Genomic DNA, 17,371 nt, shown 5'->3' with positions numbered 1-17,371 from the left:
TCCAGGTATTACAAATGCACCCTAGACTGCTGGTCATGTGGGATCAAAATCAGCGCTCACTGGGAACCACTTATATAATTAAATGGTACCTGACTAAACAGTAATAAATCCACTTGGATCTTTTTTATGTGACGAATTCTGCTCTAAATCTGCAATGTGAATTTGAATGCAAATCTAACATCTATACAGCAAAAATTTCTAATCAGTTTCTAATATGTAGTAGGTATTCAACAAGCACATGTTTAAACCCCAAGAAATAATATGTAAGAAGAAACTTACCCAGTGGTGCAAAGAAGCATTTTAACCACTTGGTGGCAGAAAATTCTAATTTATATTTGTTTTTATGTACAGCCACTAAAATACACTGAGAAGTCGAAGCAATTCAGCAGGCAGTATGAATAGCATTTAACCCTTAGTGATTTGGACATTTACAGATGATACTGATGTATAATATGCAATGAGAGTGAGGAAAGGGGTTTGGTGAGTGGAAGCAGGATGATTGGGTGTGAGCTCTGTACCTGACTAATATGCAGATATACACTCCAGTTCTGAAGGAAGCACCACCTGCTCCTTTTTTTTTTTCATACCTTCTACCACATTTCCTGCATTCTTTATGTTGTCTTTCTTTCACTTCCTAGTAATCAGTTTTATATTAGCATTTTCATCTTGCTGCAGCTTCACTGTAGGATGGGAGTGAGGAATACTAAATAACTGTTGTTATTTGTTAAGTGGAGCAAGCAAGCTTCAGTCTTTGGAATTTTTTATGTTTGGACATAGCAACAGTTCTGAGAGTTTCCCACTCTCCACAAGCATTGAAGGGCCTGAGGCTGGGATCAAAGCAATGAACTGAAAAGGTATAGGCAATATGATCAGTCGGCAGTGGGTGCTGACATGTGGGAATGAAGCCACGTGGTACAGTGCTTGTAAAAACTCTTACTTTGGAATCAGGTAGATGTGGATTTGAATTCTGGCTCTGGCCCATGTCTGAAATGGGACTTTGAGCAATTCATTTCACCTTTGTTATCCTCAGGTTTCTCATGTATAAAGTAAGGAAAGTAATATTACCTACATCCCTAGAGCTAATGTGAGGATTAAAGATATAAGTGGTGTTGAATATGTAGCTTGACATAAGTTGATATTGTACAAATGTCAACAACTATTATTAGTATATGGAAGGATAAATATCTACTTTGTGGCTTTAGACCTGTTTCATGGTTAGTTTGAATCTGTTTTTTTTTTTTTTTTTTTCTCCTTTTTTTTTTTCTGGAGGTACTTCACTGAATATTAGTTTTCACTTATGTTTCCATGACTAAGGCATTCAGGCAGTGAAATAGTCAATGATTCCCACACCCAGATGAGCATTAGAATCTCTTAAGGACTTAATAAAATACACATTTCCAGGTTCTATGGCCAGAGATTTTAACTTGATAGCTCTAGAGCAGAGGATGGTAATTTGCACAAATTTGTCTGGCAGAATGACCCTGGTGATTGTAATTGGAACTGTTTCATCGTAACTATTTCATCAGATGACTAAAAAGACAGCCTCGGACCTAACTGAACACTAAAGGACATAGTTCTTGTATATGTAACTGAGGAAAAAAATCTGCACATCTCATTCAATATAGTGCAGAATGGACCCAAAATGCTAAGATAACATCTTTATGCTCCACACTGGCCTATTGTCTGGGTCACGTGAAACCTGCTCTGAAACTGACACTTGAAGGTGATCTATTCTATAGCTGGAACAGAGCAGATATTCAAGAAGCTATTTGGCATTTTTAGGTTTACATATATAATATGTACAGCAGAGACTGAATGTATGCTGTTCTTTCAGACTCTGTGTCTGAAAAGTTAATGTTAGAGACCACCAAAGTGAGTGACAGAATTACAAGTGATGACTAAAGATAATGAATGCTACTTTGTTTCAAAAAGTATTGTTTTATGGCTCATCTGACTGATTTCTATAGTTTACATAGAGCAAATATGCAGGAAGAAGATGTGAAGGAATGTTCATCAGACCTAACCACTATAACCTTCAAGGAATCAGAAAGAAGACCCGAGTGAAATAGAAACTGTTAGATAGAACAGGGCTACAGACAAGGAAGGGAAAAGCCCGCGAAAATGAAACAAAAGAAGGTCCGAGGACCGGAGTGAGGACCTCAGGTAAAACAAACAACACTCCTGGCTGGCCCAATTTACATAGGACAGGCCCAGGGAGAGATAAACATATAAATAGAAGAGCCAAAGTTAGCTCTCTCTCTCCCGCGCGCTGGGGCACTCTTTTCCTCGTGTCTTTAGATCGACGTGCCCTCACGCCTCAAAGATGGATTTTCCTGCTATCTTCTAAATAAAATAGTGCTGTAGCACTGAGCTGTAACACTGATTTGTCTAAGAGCTATAACATGGTCCATTTGAGACCTGAGAGCTATAACACGGTCTATCCAAGACCTGAGAGCTGTGACACACCGAGGGGGCTTTAATGTCTGTCACTCCAAATCTTTGTTGTGACGAGACAAAGAATCGAACAACATACGCTCACGTGACAAAACTAAACATGGACTTCATGAAAAAGTGAGCGAAAGCTACACAAAACACAAAATGAGTAAGGGAAAACACACCATGAGAGTTCTTCTTAGTACATAACAGTGTCAGACATGTTCCAGTAGGAGTTCACCTCAGCAACAAGAGGCAAAAATAAATGGAACTACAAATGGTTGCTTTAAAAAGCATTTTCTTGGGAATATAGTTAATGTATCATGCAAAAGCACACTATGTGAAATGTGCCTAGTTTTGTTCATCATAAGCTTACATGGCAAGGGGAAATAGACACCTGTGTTGGTTTGGTCCTCTGGGAATCAAATGCCAAGACAGCATCAGAAATATGAAATGTGTTCAGAATCATGCCTCCGAAAGATAATGGGAAGTGTGAGCAGACGGCAGAAAAAGCTTCCAGACTATGAGGCTTGGCTCACTTGTGAAAGAGGCGGAGGTAGGAAGATTGATAAAGTTGGGCATAGAGTGCTCCAGAAGAGGTCCTGTGCTGGCAAGAAATGCCCAGGACCCAAAAAGCATGACCGTGTTGGGAAAGCTGAGGGTACCCCAAAGAGGCTGCAGCAGGAGGCTGCCAGCTGACCAAGTTCCCCAAAGCAGGTTCTCTTTCTTGAAAGAAGATACGAGGCATACATCTCCATGGTTGCCAAAATAAACAGCCACTCTAGAAGGTTCCTTGGGGGCCTCCCCTGGTGGCTTGGAAGGTAAAGAATCTGCCTGCAATGCAGGCGACCTGGGTTCCATCCCTGGGTTGGGCAGATTCCTTGGAGAAGGGCATGGCAACCCACCCCAGCATTCTTGCCTGGAGAATCCCCATGGACAGAGAAGCCTGGCGGGCTTCAGTAAACAGGGATGCACAGAGTTGAACACGACTGAAGCAACTTAGCACGCACACACCAGAAGGTTCAGCTGACACTGAAATCAACATTTTATTGATCCACCACTAGGGTCAGACACCCAAGGCTTTGTATTGATCTTAAAGAGTATTTTAATCTGGGGTTGAAATATACACTACTGGAAAGCATAAAGTAATCCAAGCCATGTTAAAAGGATATAAAGTGTATTTTTCAGATGATTTAAACAAATTTTAATTTTCTACATTTTTGGAGAAACTACAGAGAAAATAAAATTATTTCATTTAAAAGGTACTACAGATTCTATCTGCCTGGAGAATTCCGTGGACATAGACTGCAGGGTTACAGTCCATGGGATCACAGAGTCAGAGACAACTGAGTGACTAACACACACACGTAGCTCCTGCTGCTGCTGCTAAGTCGCTTTAGTCGTCTCCGACTCTGTGTGACCCCATGGACGGCAGCCCTCCAGGCTCCTCTGTCCCTGGGATTCTCCAGGCAAGAGTACTGGAGTGGGTTGCCATTTCCTTCTCCAGTGCATGAAAGTGAAAAGTGAAAGTGAAGTTGCTCAATCGTGTCTGACGCAATCCCATGGACTGTGTAGCCTACCAGGCTCCACTGTCCATGAGATTTTCCAGGCAAGAGTGTTGGAGTGGGTTGCCATTTCCTTCTCCAACACACACATAGATTCTATCATAAAGGGAAAAAAGCATTTTGATCTCCCTTAAATTTTTTATACTTGTTCAATGATTTATTGTTATCATTCACTCATCATACTTTCAGTATAAGCAATTTCTTACTGCAAAGTTATAAAATCCAACTTGAAGTGAAAGTATTGTTTGCTCAGTCATGTCCACCTCTTTGTGACCCCGTGGACTGTAGCCCACCAGGCTCCTCTTATCAGTGGAATTCTCCAGGCAAGAATACTGGACTATGTAGTCATTCCCTTTTTCAGGAGTTCTTCCCGACTCGGACAAATCTGGGTCTCCTGCATTGCAGGCAGATTCTTTACCATCTAAGCCACCAGGGAAGCCCCAAATCCAACTTACACTGACCTATTTTTTTTTAAAGTTTTATTGAGTTAATTATAACCAATGGACAAAACCTGCTTCTCTGTAATAAGTACCTACTAGTGTTTGTGATTTATAAAGCTTCAACTGAATCCTCCCAATGATTTTGTGTGATGGGTTGTACAACTTGATTGATCCTATTTTGTCGATGAGGAAATTAAGGTTCAGAGAAGTTAAATGAATTGCTAAAGTGGCAGAGATGAGACGAGATCTCAGGCTTCTGACTACTTAGTTCAATGCTCTCACTATATCAATATTTTATCAATACTTAAGAGTATTCCTATTTTGTTAGAGGAGGTAATACACTTGGCTTAAAAACAAAACAAAATTGCAGCCCTCTTTGGCATTTGTGTTGCATGCAGTGGCCCTGGAATCGAGCTCTGGCTAATGAGATATAGTAACAGATGTTGGAAGGCACTTCTGAGGGTGGTGACTGATTCCTCTGGTGCCCAACTTTTCCTCTGCCCCCTTGCTTCTTCATGCCTGAATAGTGGGTATGATGTCTGGAGGTAAAGGTGTCATCTTGTATTTGACTACGATAAAAATATCCAGGGGAATCGCAGAGACCCTGTACTGCCAACTCTGGAGAGTTAAATGAGAGGGGAGAAAACAACTGTCGTGCTTAAATCACCATGTTTATTATTATTATTATATACAACTGAATGCAAGTCCCACCTAATACATTGCTCTTCTCCTAATTAGTTCACTCATAATTTCCTTCTGCCTTGTGCCCCTACTATGTGCCTGCTGCCAGAATGAATCAAAAGTCCTCATCATGAGGGATTCTGCCACCCCAAATTAGGCAGCTGATGTAGCTCTCGGGTACACTGCTCATTATAAACTGTGCTGACTGGGGCAGCCACTGAATTCTCAGGGAGCCTCTTTTGACAACCTCTCGATTACTGACAAATAATGCAGCTCTGCTAGGTGTGCATAATCGCCACCTGAGCTGTGGAGAATTATATTAATTATATCTCCATTGGGTCCCTGACAATTTCCTCTATTACTTTAATTTTTCCTTCTTTACATCACAATTCTATATTTTATCACCCCAAAGTACTCCAAATATATGTTTAATATCTGCCCTAAACAGCCATGTAATTCTTTTTGCTGATGCACTGGACACAGGCTTGCTTTAACTTCTCAATAGCAGATTCTTTGAGCACTGCCAAATTGTTAACTCCTTAATGTGTCTACTGATTCTTAAAATTGCTTCTGAATATTTGTCCTTCTCTCTGAGAACATAAGCCAGATCATAAGCGTGGCTCCATATTTTCAAATGTGATCTTACCTGTTTTCTGTCAAGTGATAATTTTGAAAGGTCTTCATGACTTCCCAAAATTCCAAATTTCTTTCCTTCATTTCTCTTTTAACGATAGAGAGTAAAATGAATACAGTCATTAATTATACATTGAGAACTGTAAGATGAATTTCACTCTTCCTTCATCCCATATTCTAAAAGCCATCTGGTCTAATTTTCCAGCAAGTTTCTTTGAGAGGAACATATTCTTACTAGGGTCTTCCTTTTGGTGAATACTCGGACATTTCGTTTGGACACTGAATTGTCTGGGGTTGCAGTTCTAACCACATGTTACTAAGAGCGACATGCTTAGTAACTTGGAGTAAGGTGAGGGAAATTTTTACTATTCAACCCACTGAGTTCTATAAGTTATACATCTGGGAGAGCACCAAAGATTATATATTTTTTTCCAAAATTCCTATCCAAAATAATCGTCATACATTTAAAGAAAGCTTAAGAATTCTCAAAGCGCTTTCACATATTTATTTGATTTGATTTTCATGACATAGATATAACTGTAATTCCCATATTACAGGTGAGGAAATTGGAGCTCAGGGAGCTTAACTTGAGAATCCCAAGTAGTAAGATGCAAACCCAGCAGGAATTAAAATATTTCCTTTTTATTCAATAATAGAACCTTATAATTGCAAGGGACCTTTATGATCATTGCCTCAGTTGCCCACCCAGTGCAGAAAATCTATAAAATCCTAATACTGGTCATCTAGCACTTATCGATTACTTAAAATGATAAGGAACTGACTGTTTCATAAGAAACCCCACCATTCTGTTGGACAGATCTTGATAAGAATTTTTTTTTTTTACATAAAGCTAAAATTGAACTATTAGCAACTTTTGCCCATGGCCTCTTTTCCTATATTTGAATAAAAAAATAAACAAATGTGTTTCCTCATTAAAATTCGGAATTGTAAAAACTATTCATTGTATTCCCCTTCAGTCTTCCTTCTAGAAGCAGATGACTGCATCACTTATCTATGACATCATATCCAAACCTGTCTGCCTCCTGGCCCTACTCTGGTGGCATCTAGTCTGTGCTCCTCCTGGATACAGAATTCTGTCCCCTTGAATTCCTGGCAAAGAATAACCTCCCCACCGCCATGCAGTCCACATAGCGTTCCACATGCTCCACGCATTCCTTAACCCTCTGTGATGGTTCTACTCCTCCATCAGGCACTAGACAGATCACTTCCATGGATTCTTAAGATGGCCCTGCTTTATGAGATTACAGTTTCCAATTAGTACCCTTAGATTGATCTTTATTGATGTAATGCCAAGCCTCATCTCCCATATTACATGTGAGCAATTGATTTCTGAAGTTCTCTGTGTAGAACTTAAGAGTCTGTCAGTGTCCCCGAAGTCATAATCAGCTAGCTGTATAAGTTGAAGGTGAAAAAAAAAAAAAATTGAAGCTGCATAAGCTGAGGTGTATAACTACACCCAGCTGTATAAATTGAAGGCAAAGGGAGGGACATGGAGCTACAACAGTGAAAATGCACCCCAGAATAGTTTGCCCTTTTAATACCCACTCTGGAAAATGTGACACATTATTGTAGCTACATTTCATGGATTTTTCTTATATTTTTTAGTAAAAAATGTTCAGTGTGCTCCTAATAAACAGACAAAAGCCGAAGGACTGCTCTGAGCTAATTGACTACATTTGGGAATGGATGGGCATGTCATCACAAACTGCTTCTTTATAAAGGGATGTGGTATCATGCTTATCATGGTTTTAGTGTTTAAAAACATAATTTCAAATTATTAAATCAAATCACCTTGTTCATTTCTGCATCCTCCTGGAAACCTTTTTTATGGCCCTGGAACAATTCAGAAATCCATTTTTTAAGCCTCAATAAGAGATAAAACAGGGACTTTGGACTTGGCACCAGGTTGAAGGGAACAGGAAGAGTTCTTCCCTCCTCAAAGTAAGAAAACCAAAGTTTGGCCCTTGCAAATTTCCATTCCACATCAGCATCATCCTATACAAATAAATATGACAGTTCAGCAAGGAAATGCATAAACAGAATTACTGGGATGCTTCTGACATTGTGTGGCTAGATGGAAGTAATGTTACCTACAACAATCTCAGACCCCAAACACCACCCCAAGATATTCTCAAAAATGTTAAAGTACTATTCACACACTCTTAGGAAAGAAAATTTAGGAAAATTTACTTAAAAATTTATCATTCTTACAAATCTCAAAACTTGCATGTATTTATAAATATACTAAAAGCTATAAAGCTATTTTCCTGTATTCTGAAAAACACTATGAAAAATTATTCACTCATATTTTGCAACAGATCACTGCTTTGATGAATTTGGGACACACACCAAGATTCTTGGAATAAAAATCACTCTAAATTTGAGAAAAAGTCAATTTTGAACATCACTCAAAGCAAGATTTGGAGAATAGGGGCATTCATAAGCAATAATTTTTAAATGAAATATAAATTCGTGCTGATATAGTGTCTCTAAGAATTTATAAATAATAATACTAAATCATACAACATTTCTCATCCTTATTCTTTACTGTCCTACCACATCCATAGATGTTGTGCTTGGAAGCAAAGGATTAACATTTTCTGATTACTACATATAAAGAATATAAAAAATATAAATTTTTTATAAAATATATAAAGAAGTATATAAAAAGGTAAAGAACAGATAGAAAGTAGTCTATAGTATCATCACCATTGCTGAATTGATCCCTGGAATAGTTAAAACATATACCACATATTATACAAATATATAGTGATTATACCTCAATTTCCTGGAATGAACTGTTGATCATAGCAATTAACATGTTTAGCAAAACAATGACCATCGTAACATTATAGACTCCATAAAGAACATAACCGATGTTTTCGATGAATTTGTGATTATAGTTGATGACCACTGATTTCACTTCAGAAAGTCCGAATATAGCCCAAAACAGTGTTTTAAAACTCTCTTCCACTCTAGGTAAAAAGAAGGAAAGAAAGGAGATGATAAAGCATACAAATGAATGACAATGATACCATAATAAAAGCAAGCTGATTTAATGTCTGAAAATTATTAGATACTCATGAGAAAATTCTTCACTTCCCTGAGCCTCAGTTTTCTTTTTTGTAAAATGGGTGCAATAACTATTTCCAGGATTGTTGCAAGGATAAGGGAATATTTTACATACAAAGCACACAACTCACTATCTGGCACATAATAAGTGCTCAATAAATGCTAACATAACTTCAAACCACAGATATTAACACTTAAATAATCCATAGTTTTGGTAAAGAAAATATTAATTGTATTAATAAAAATAATGTAATATGTAACTTATAATTTATATATGTAATGTAATAATGTAATTTATAGTCCTTTTGTGTTTTCTGCTCATCTACAATTCTGATATCCAATAAATAGATAATGGTATGTGTCTTAAGGTGTCTTAAGGAAAATATGACAATATAAACATAGTGTTACTAAAATCACTGACATGTCAGGAATTTCAATTCATTAGGCATAATTATTAACCAAAATGAAGCTCCTCTGCTTAGGTCAGTTGGTTCAATTTCTCTGATAAACTGAACTTTACAGGAATATGAATAATAGGTTATGCTTAGATCAGTACTTCTCATTGTAACATTTTTTGGTTGTTCTTCAGTTGCTCGGTCGTGTCTGACTCTTTGTGACCCCATGGACTGCAGCGTGCCAGGCTTCCCTGTCCTTCACCATCTCCCAGAGTTTGCTCAAACTCATGTTCATTGAGTCAGTGATGCCATCAGTCTTTCCTAGCATCAAGGTCTTTTCCAATGAGTCGGCTCCTCACATCAGGTGGCCAAAGTATACATGAATACCTAGTATTTGAGTAATGTATTCCAAACATACTTTATAAAAGACATGTATCCATGGTGAACATAAGTTAAAACCCTTGTTGCTGCTGGTAACTCAGATTGATTTTGGAAGCAGCCATTCTCATAGGGTCCCAGGAGTCTGAACTGAGCAGGACACCACAGTGAGGAGCACAGATGCTAGGGTCAGTGGACAAGAGACTATGTCCTGGCTTTTCTACATACTAGCAGCTATGAGATGCTCAGCATGTCATTTAACTTCCCCGAGCTTCAGTTCCTTTTTGTGTGAAACAGAAATAATAAGATGATGTGTGTAAGGTAGCTCCTGGCCCTAAAATTGTTAACTATTATTATTTACTATTAGAAAGATTGCCTACATTGTTGAGTTCTTATAACACATTTAAAACTTTTCTCATAATGCTAAAGAGTAACTGGAAATAGTACCTTTACTAAAACATTATTTATCCCACTGTTGCATATGAACACTATTAGGCTAAAGTTTCATTGACAATCATCATGATTAAAAGAACCAAAAACACCTACGTTGTGAAGGCTTCGTTTTGCTTTGCACCAATGTAGTAGGAATAGAGGTTGAACATTCCAATCATAAAGGCCACAAACACCATGATGAATATGACCATGAACTTGAAGATATCTTTTACTGTTCTTCCAAGTGATATCTGCAGAGGTCCAAAGCTTTCATTTGCTGGTAAAATGTAGGCTATTCTGGAGAAACTTAAAACTACAGCAATTGCATAAAGACCTTCAGATATAATTTGAGGATCAGAGGGGTCCCACTTTATCCTGGCTAGGAGAAAGGAAAGACAAAAGTTATGGTGAGTTTATTTACATTTTTTACTTCAGACTTTCCTGGTAGCTCAGATGGTAAAGAATCTTGTCTGCATTGCAAGAGACTTGAGTTTGATCCCTGGGTCAGGAAGATCTCCTGGAGAAGGAAACTTTTTACTTAGGTAAAGAAAATGCACTGGTCATAGCAAACACCCTCTTCCAACAACACAAGAGAAGACTCTACACATGGACATCACCAGATGGTCAACACTGAAATCAGATTGATTATATTCTTTGCAGCCAAAAATGGAGAAGCTCTATACAGTCAGCAAAAAGAAGACTGGGAGCTGACTGTGGCTTAGATCATGAAATCCTTATTGCCAAATTCAGACTTAAATTGAAGAAAGTAGGGGAAACTGCTAGACAATTCAGGTATGACCTAAATCAAATCCCTTATGATTATACAGTGGAAGTGAGAAATAGATTTAAGGGCTTAGATCTGATAGAGTGCCTGATGAACTATGGAATTAAGGTCATGACACTGTACAGGAGACAGGGATCAAGACCATCCCTATGGAAAAGAAATACAAAAAATCAAATAGCTGTCTGGGCAGGCCTTACAAATAGCTGTGAAAAGAAGAGAAGCGAAAAGCAAAAGAGAAAAGGAAAGATATAAGCATCTGAATGCAGACTTCCAAAGAATAGCAAGAAGAGATAAAGCCTTCAGCAATCAATGCAAAGAAATAGAGGAAAACAACAGAATGGGAAAGACTAGAGATCTCTTCAAGAAAATTAGAGATACCAAGGGAACATTTCATGCAAAGATGGGCTCGATAAAGAACAGAAATGTTATTGACCTAACAGAGCAGAAGATATTAAGAAGAGGTGGCAAGAATAAACAGAAGAACTGTGCAAAAAAGATCTTCATGACCCGGATAATCACGATGCTGTGATCACTCATCTAGAGCCAGACATCCTGGAATGTGAAGTCAAGTGGGCCTTAGAAAGCATCACTACGAACAAAGCTAGTAGAGGTGATGGAATTCCAGTGGAGCTTTTTCAAATCCTGAAAGATGATGCTGTGAAAGTGCTGCACTCAATATGTTGGCAAATTTGGAAAACTCAGCAGTGGCCACAGGACTGGAAAAGGTCCATTTTCATTCCAATCCCAAAGAAAGGCAATGCCAAAGAATGCTCAAACTACCACACAATTGCACTCATCTCACATGCTAGTCAAGTAATGCTCAAAATTCTCCAAGCCAGGCTTCAACAATATGTGAACTGTGAGCTTCCAGATGTTCAAGCTGGTTTTAGAAAAGGCAGAGGAACCAAAGATCAAATTGCCAACATCCGCTGGATCATAGAAAAAGCAAGAGAGTTCCAGAAAAACGTCTATTTCTGCTTTATTGACTATGCCAAAGCCTTTGACTGTGTGGATCACAATAAACTGTGGAAAATTCTGAGAGAGATGGGAATACCAGACCACCTGACCTGCCTCTTGAGAAATCTATATGCAGGTCAGGAAGCAACAGTTAGAACTGGACATGGAACAGAGTGGTTCCAAATAGGAAAAGGAGTACATCAAGGCTGTATATTGTCACCCTGCTTATTTAACTTCTATGCAGAGTACCTCATGAGAAATGCTGGGTTGGAAGAAACACAAGCTGGAATCAAGATTGCCGGGAGAAATATCAATAACCTCAGATATGCAGATGACACCACCCTTATGGCAGAAAGTGAAGAGGAACTAAAAACCTCTTGATGAAAGTGAAAGAGGAGAGTGAAAAAGTTGGCTTAAAGCTCAACATTCAGAAAACGAAGATCATGGCATCCGGTCCCATCTCTTCATGGGAAATAGATGGGGAAACAGTGGAAACAGTGTCAGACTTTATTTTGGGGGGCTCCAAAATCACTGCAGATGGTGACTGCAGCCATGAAATTAAAAGATGCTTACTCCTTGGTAGAAAAGTTATGACCAATCTAGATAGCATACTCAAAAGCAGAGACATTACTTTGCCGACTAAGGTCCGTCTAGTCAAGGCTATGGTTTTTCCAGTGGTCATGTATGGATGTGAGAATTGGACTGTGAAGAAGGCTGAGCGCCGAAGAATTGATGCTTTTGAACTGTGGTGTTGGAGAAGACTCTTGAGAGTCCCTTGGACTGTAAGGAGATCCAACCAGTCCATTCTGAAGGAGATTAGCCCTGGGATTTCTTTGGAAGGAATGATGCTAAAGCTGAAACTCCAGTACTTTGGCCACCTCATGTGAAGAGTTGACTCATTGGAAAAGACTCTGATGCTGGGAGGGATTGGGGGCAGGAGGAGAAGGGGACGACCCAGGATGAGATGGCTGGATGGCATCACTGACTTGATGGATGTGAGTCTGAGTGAACTCCGGGAGTTGGTAATGGACAGGGAGGCCTGGCGTGCTGTGATTCATGGGGTCGCAAAGAGTCAGACACAACTGAGTGACTGAACTGAACTGATCTTCTTTTCTAGGATAGAAACATAATTACATTAGCAATCCAGTTCCTAATGGAACTTCTTTAAGTGTCAGGTATATTTGAGCTTCTGAATTTACAAAGAAAATTACCCCCTGGTTTGCTGGCAGTTTTCCGTAATAGTATAGCTTAATGGTTGAGAGTACAAACCATGGACTTGGCTTATGTAACCACTCCAATATTCTTGCCTAGAGAATTCCATGGACAGGAGAGTGGTGGGTTGTAGTCTGTAGGGTCGCTGAGAGCTGGACACGATTCAAGCGACTTACCACACATTCCTGCATGCATCTATCTATCTAAAATCAACTAGAAGAACTATTACAAATTATTTATCTTATTGTTTTATTTTCCCATCTTTGAAAATGACATACTGTTTATATCCTATCATCTGTTGTGAGAATTTAGTAAGTCAACATACATTCACTATTTAGAAAGTGCTTGGCACTAGCTAAATAGTAGCATTTACTATTTAATCTTAAACTATAATAAAAGAAAATAAGGCCCTAGTAAATGATATCGTTATTTAGTCTTAAACTATAATTACACTATAAAGTAATTTGGGGCCTGTGCAGTACTTGTAGTTATTTAAACTTACTAAGGTAATTTATATTGGTCATTCAAGTCTATTTTTATCATATAATGTAGTAATAATTCATTTATGAATTTTTCTGACATTATTACATCAGAACATCAAAAATCTAATTAAGCCATTATGAAGAAAAATGCAAACCAGTGTGTAACAGAGAACAAAAATACAATTATAAATTTGTATTTGCTTATTTGCTAAGAAGTAGAATTAGGAACAATAAAGTAATAAAAGAAGTTTCTTTTTATATAGCACCTTGAATATAAGTACAGTATATAAATAGTTTGACTTGTAAAATTCCATATATTAAAAATTTTCTTATAAAATAATGGCTATATTCCCAGTGCTGTACAATATATCCTTGTATAAAAGCCCTACATATGCTCTAAAAATTGTTAAGTATTAAAATATTAAAGAGAAATAATAAAAATGAAATCCCTATGTGATACAGCCAATAAAACTCATAGAGATACCAACCGTACGTTAACTGACATCTTATCAGAGGAGGACTTGAAGTAAGTAGTCAAAGAGAATCTGTTTTTCTCACCCTAGGTTTCTAAGCAATAACTGAACCTAATTCTGTTCCTTAATCACTATCCTCCTGGGGAGGTAGACTGACTTATCTGATTGCTAAACTGGGGTGGAATCTGAGCATACTGGACTCAGCTCTGCCCTCTTTATCTTAGGAATTTCCTTCTGATCTTCCATGGAGGACTCTCACATGATCAGATACCATAACCCCCTTTGGGTATGACTGCCCTGTCCATGGCTGCCTGGAAATTGGAGGATACATCTGCCTAAGCCTGGGGTTCAGTATTGCTGAGCCAGTTGACTAATAAACTCAGAACTTTATCATCCACGCTAAACTTTGTCAGTACTAAAGGTGATGATTTGACCTAATGTTGGCTCTTTGTTTTATTTCTCATCTAGTTCAAAGGCTTCCCTAATGGCTCAGCAGGTGGGTTCTATCCCTGAGTCAGGAAGATCCACTGGAGGAGGAAATGGCAACCTACTCCAACATTCTTGCCTGAAAAATCCCATGACAGAGGGCCTGGTGGGCTACAGTCCAATGGGTTGCAAAGAGTTGGACACGACTGAGCGACTAAGCACAGCATAGCACTAGTTCAAAGTCTGGGTGAGAAAAAGGGGTGCTGTTTATTGGGAGCCTTCGATGATTCACTTGCTTTCAAATAGTTTACATGGCTTAAACAGAAATGGTACTTAAATGTGTACTATTTTTAATAAACAAGAAGAAAAAAATAAATCCACAACATAATACAAGCATTCTCAATGAAGTTTGGTGGTTAGCCAATTAATCCCAGAGATAAGGGGAGATGATTCTTGTTATTGGGAGGTTTTCTGCCAGAAGAAATATCAGGAAAGAAGTAGAAAGCATAATAAAAGATATAGATAATCTGAAGAAGCTGGAAACTGACCAATAATTTTATGAGAACTGAATAACAACCAAACTGCTACTGATGTGTTCCTTTTTTTTCTTTCATCATTTTAATTTATCTGAAAAATTTAAATAAATTTTTATTAAAGTACAGTTGAATCACAATGCTGTGTTAGTTCCTGCTATATAGCAATGAGAATCAGTTATATGTATACCCAGTCTGTTTTATTTTATTTTATTTTTTATATTATATTTTATTTATTTTTTATTTTATTTTAATTTTTTTAATTTTATTTTATTTTTATTTTATTTTATTTTATTTTTATTTTCATTTCCCAGTCTGTTTTAGATTCTTTTCCCATGTAGGTCATTACAGAGTATTGAGTAGAGTTCCCTGTGCTATACAGTAGGTACTTATTAGTTATCTATTTTATATATAGTAGTGTGTATATGTCAATTCCAATCTCTCTCTTGTGTTTATCCCTCCCCTCCCTTCCCTCTTGGTAACCATAGGCTTGTTTTCTACATCTGTGACTATTTCTATTTTGTAAATAGGCTCATTTGTGCCTTTTTTTTTTTTTTTTAAGATCCTGCATACAAATGATGTCATATAAATTCTGCATTTTATAAACATATTGACTGAGTACTGTAAACTCACCCAAATTGTAGTATTTCACATTGTCTCCCAGTGTGACTTTTGTTAAATCCTTTAAAGTATCATTTGCATCAATGATGCTCTGTGCTTTGGAAGCATGCCAAAATGCCATGAATCTTGCAATGAATGATGCTGCAAAGATTGCCAGCATTCCAAAATCAAGCATATTCCACAACTCAAACAAGTACTCCTTGGGGCCTTGAGTCCAAATTTCTTTACATTCAGCCCATATCATGCCTGTATGGGAAAGAGGTTAAAATAGGGGTTAAAATCCAATTTCATTCCAGCCTTAGTTTTCAACAAAACAAATTTAAAAGGTCTCAGGCTGACATTAAAAACCCTTCAAAATATGACCTCATTTTGCCCATTCAGCCATAATTATCCTGTCCCTACAAATCCTATAGTCCAAAAATATCAGTGCATTATCATAAAGCAATTTGACAAAGTTCATTAAGGGTATTCAAACAGCAAACATGACTTGATCCATTAATTCTGTACATAAGATATTCATTATAGGATTCTCTATAATAAAAAAAATATATGTAAACACACTGATACTAACATCCTCAAACTAGAAGTAACCATGGGACTTTCACCATTAGACTATTATGTAGCCATTTCATATGATATTTTAATTACCATGGAATAGTGGCCACAAGAATGTGCCCTACAGGCCTCCAAATACAGGAATTCAGCTGGCCATGGGCCAATGCTGCAGCACTCTGAAGACTATAGACACTTTTGCCCTAAGGCAATGCTTCCCATGGACTGCTCCTCACCAGTGACTGAGGGCACCCCTTCTTGGGAGTCATGGGACTCCAATGGCTGACCTCGGCTCAGGGATCTCTTGACAGACTTTTCAAACTTTCTTTAGACAGAACGGAGATCTAGAGTGCCTCTGTCCTACCTTCCTTCCCTCTCCTGCCCTCAACATCAACCTTGCATCGCAGTCTTACAGCCCTTTCAGGTTTCTTCAGCTCCCTCCCATTTCTCTCACATAGAATTTCCCTTAATAAAACTGTTGCATGTTAAATTCTGTCTTTGCATATGCTTCTTGGAGGACCTAGACTAATACACAATGGGAAATGTTTATGTCGTAAACATTCTAGCATGCCAAGTAAACATTTTATATATTCTATGATATTATGTTTAAAACAGCATAGCAAAAGACTAGACAGAATTACAGGAGCATAGTAGTAGCAGTAGTTTCTTCATGGCAGAATTATTAATAATGTTGCACATCCACTCTAAAACTTAGTGTATTACTTAGGAGCACAGGTTTTGGAATCAGACACCACAGCATCACTGATGCAATGAACATAAACTTAGGCAAACTCTGAGAGATGGTGAGGGACAGGGAGGCCTGGCGTGCTGCTGTCCATGGAGTCACAAAGAGTCGGACACGGCTGGGTGCCTGAACAATCACAGTCATCCATTTGTTTGCTGTGCAATATTTGGTAACTTACTGAAACTTTCTAAAACTCAGCTTGCAAAATGGGGATGATAGTAGTTCGTACCTGCTTCATAGGATGGTTATGAGACTTAAATAACATATGAAAAATGCATAGAACAGTGTCTGGCACTTGAAAACATAACTAATACTTATTGAGAATTTACTATTTCAGATTTTCTATGTCTGGTGTGTATTTTCTTTCTTTATTAAAAAGAAGTAACTTTACCCCTAAGCCATGCCTATGGGGCAACCCAAGACGGGCGAGTCATGGTGGAGAGGCTTGACAGAATGTGGTCCACTGGAGAAGGGAATGACAAGCCACTTCAGTATTCTTGCCTTGAGAACCCCATGAACAATATGAAAAGGCAAAA

The 17,371-nt window shown here is 38.0% G+C and overlaps 1 protein-coding gene across 1 annotated transcript in view; it reads right to left on the bottom strand.

Annotated features, from left to right (window-relative positions):
* TRPC6 (transient receptor potential cation channel subfamily C member 6) overlaps window positions 1-17,371 on the bottom strand; it is a 156,902-nt gene that overhangs the window by 6,430 nt on the left and 133,101 nt on the right. Inside the window, exons 6-10 of the mRNA XM_068988535.1 lie at window positions 15,551-15,784; window positions 10,165-10,429; window positions 8,553-8,748; window positions 7,565-7,768; window positions 5,766-5,840 (exon numbers count right to left, since the gene is read on the bottom strand). Coding sequence (XP_068844636.1) covers window positions 5,766-5,840; window positions 7,565-7,768; window positions 8,553-8,748; window positions 10,165-10,429; window positions 15,551-15,784 — 974 coding nt within the window. The remainder of the gene's footprint in view (window positions 1-5,765; window positions 5,841-7,564; window positions 7,769-8,552; window positions 8,749-10,164; window positions 10,430-15,550; window positions 15,785-17,371) is intronic.

Source organism: Capricornis sumatraensis, chromosome 16, assembly GCF_032405125.1.
Source record: "Capricornis sumatraensis isolate serow.1 chromosome 16, serow.2, whole genome shotgun sequence".
Lineage (NCBI taxonomy): Eukaryota > Metazoa > Chordata > Mammalia > Artiodactyla > Bovidae > Capricornis > Capricornis sumatraensis.
This window is presented reverse-complemented; position numbering and strand designations above follow the sequence as displayed.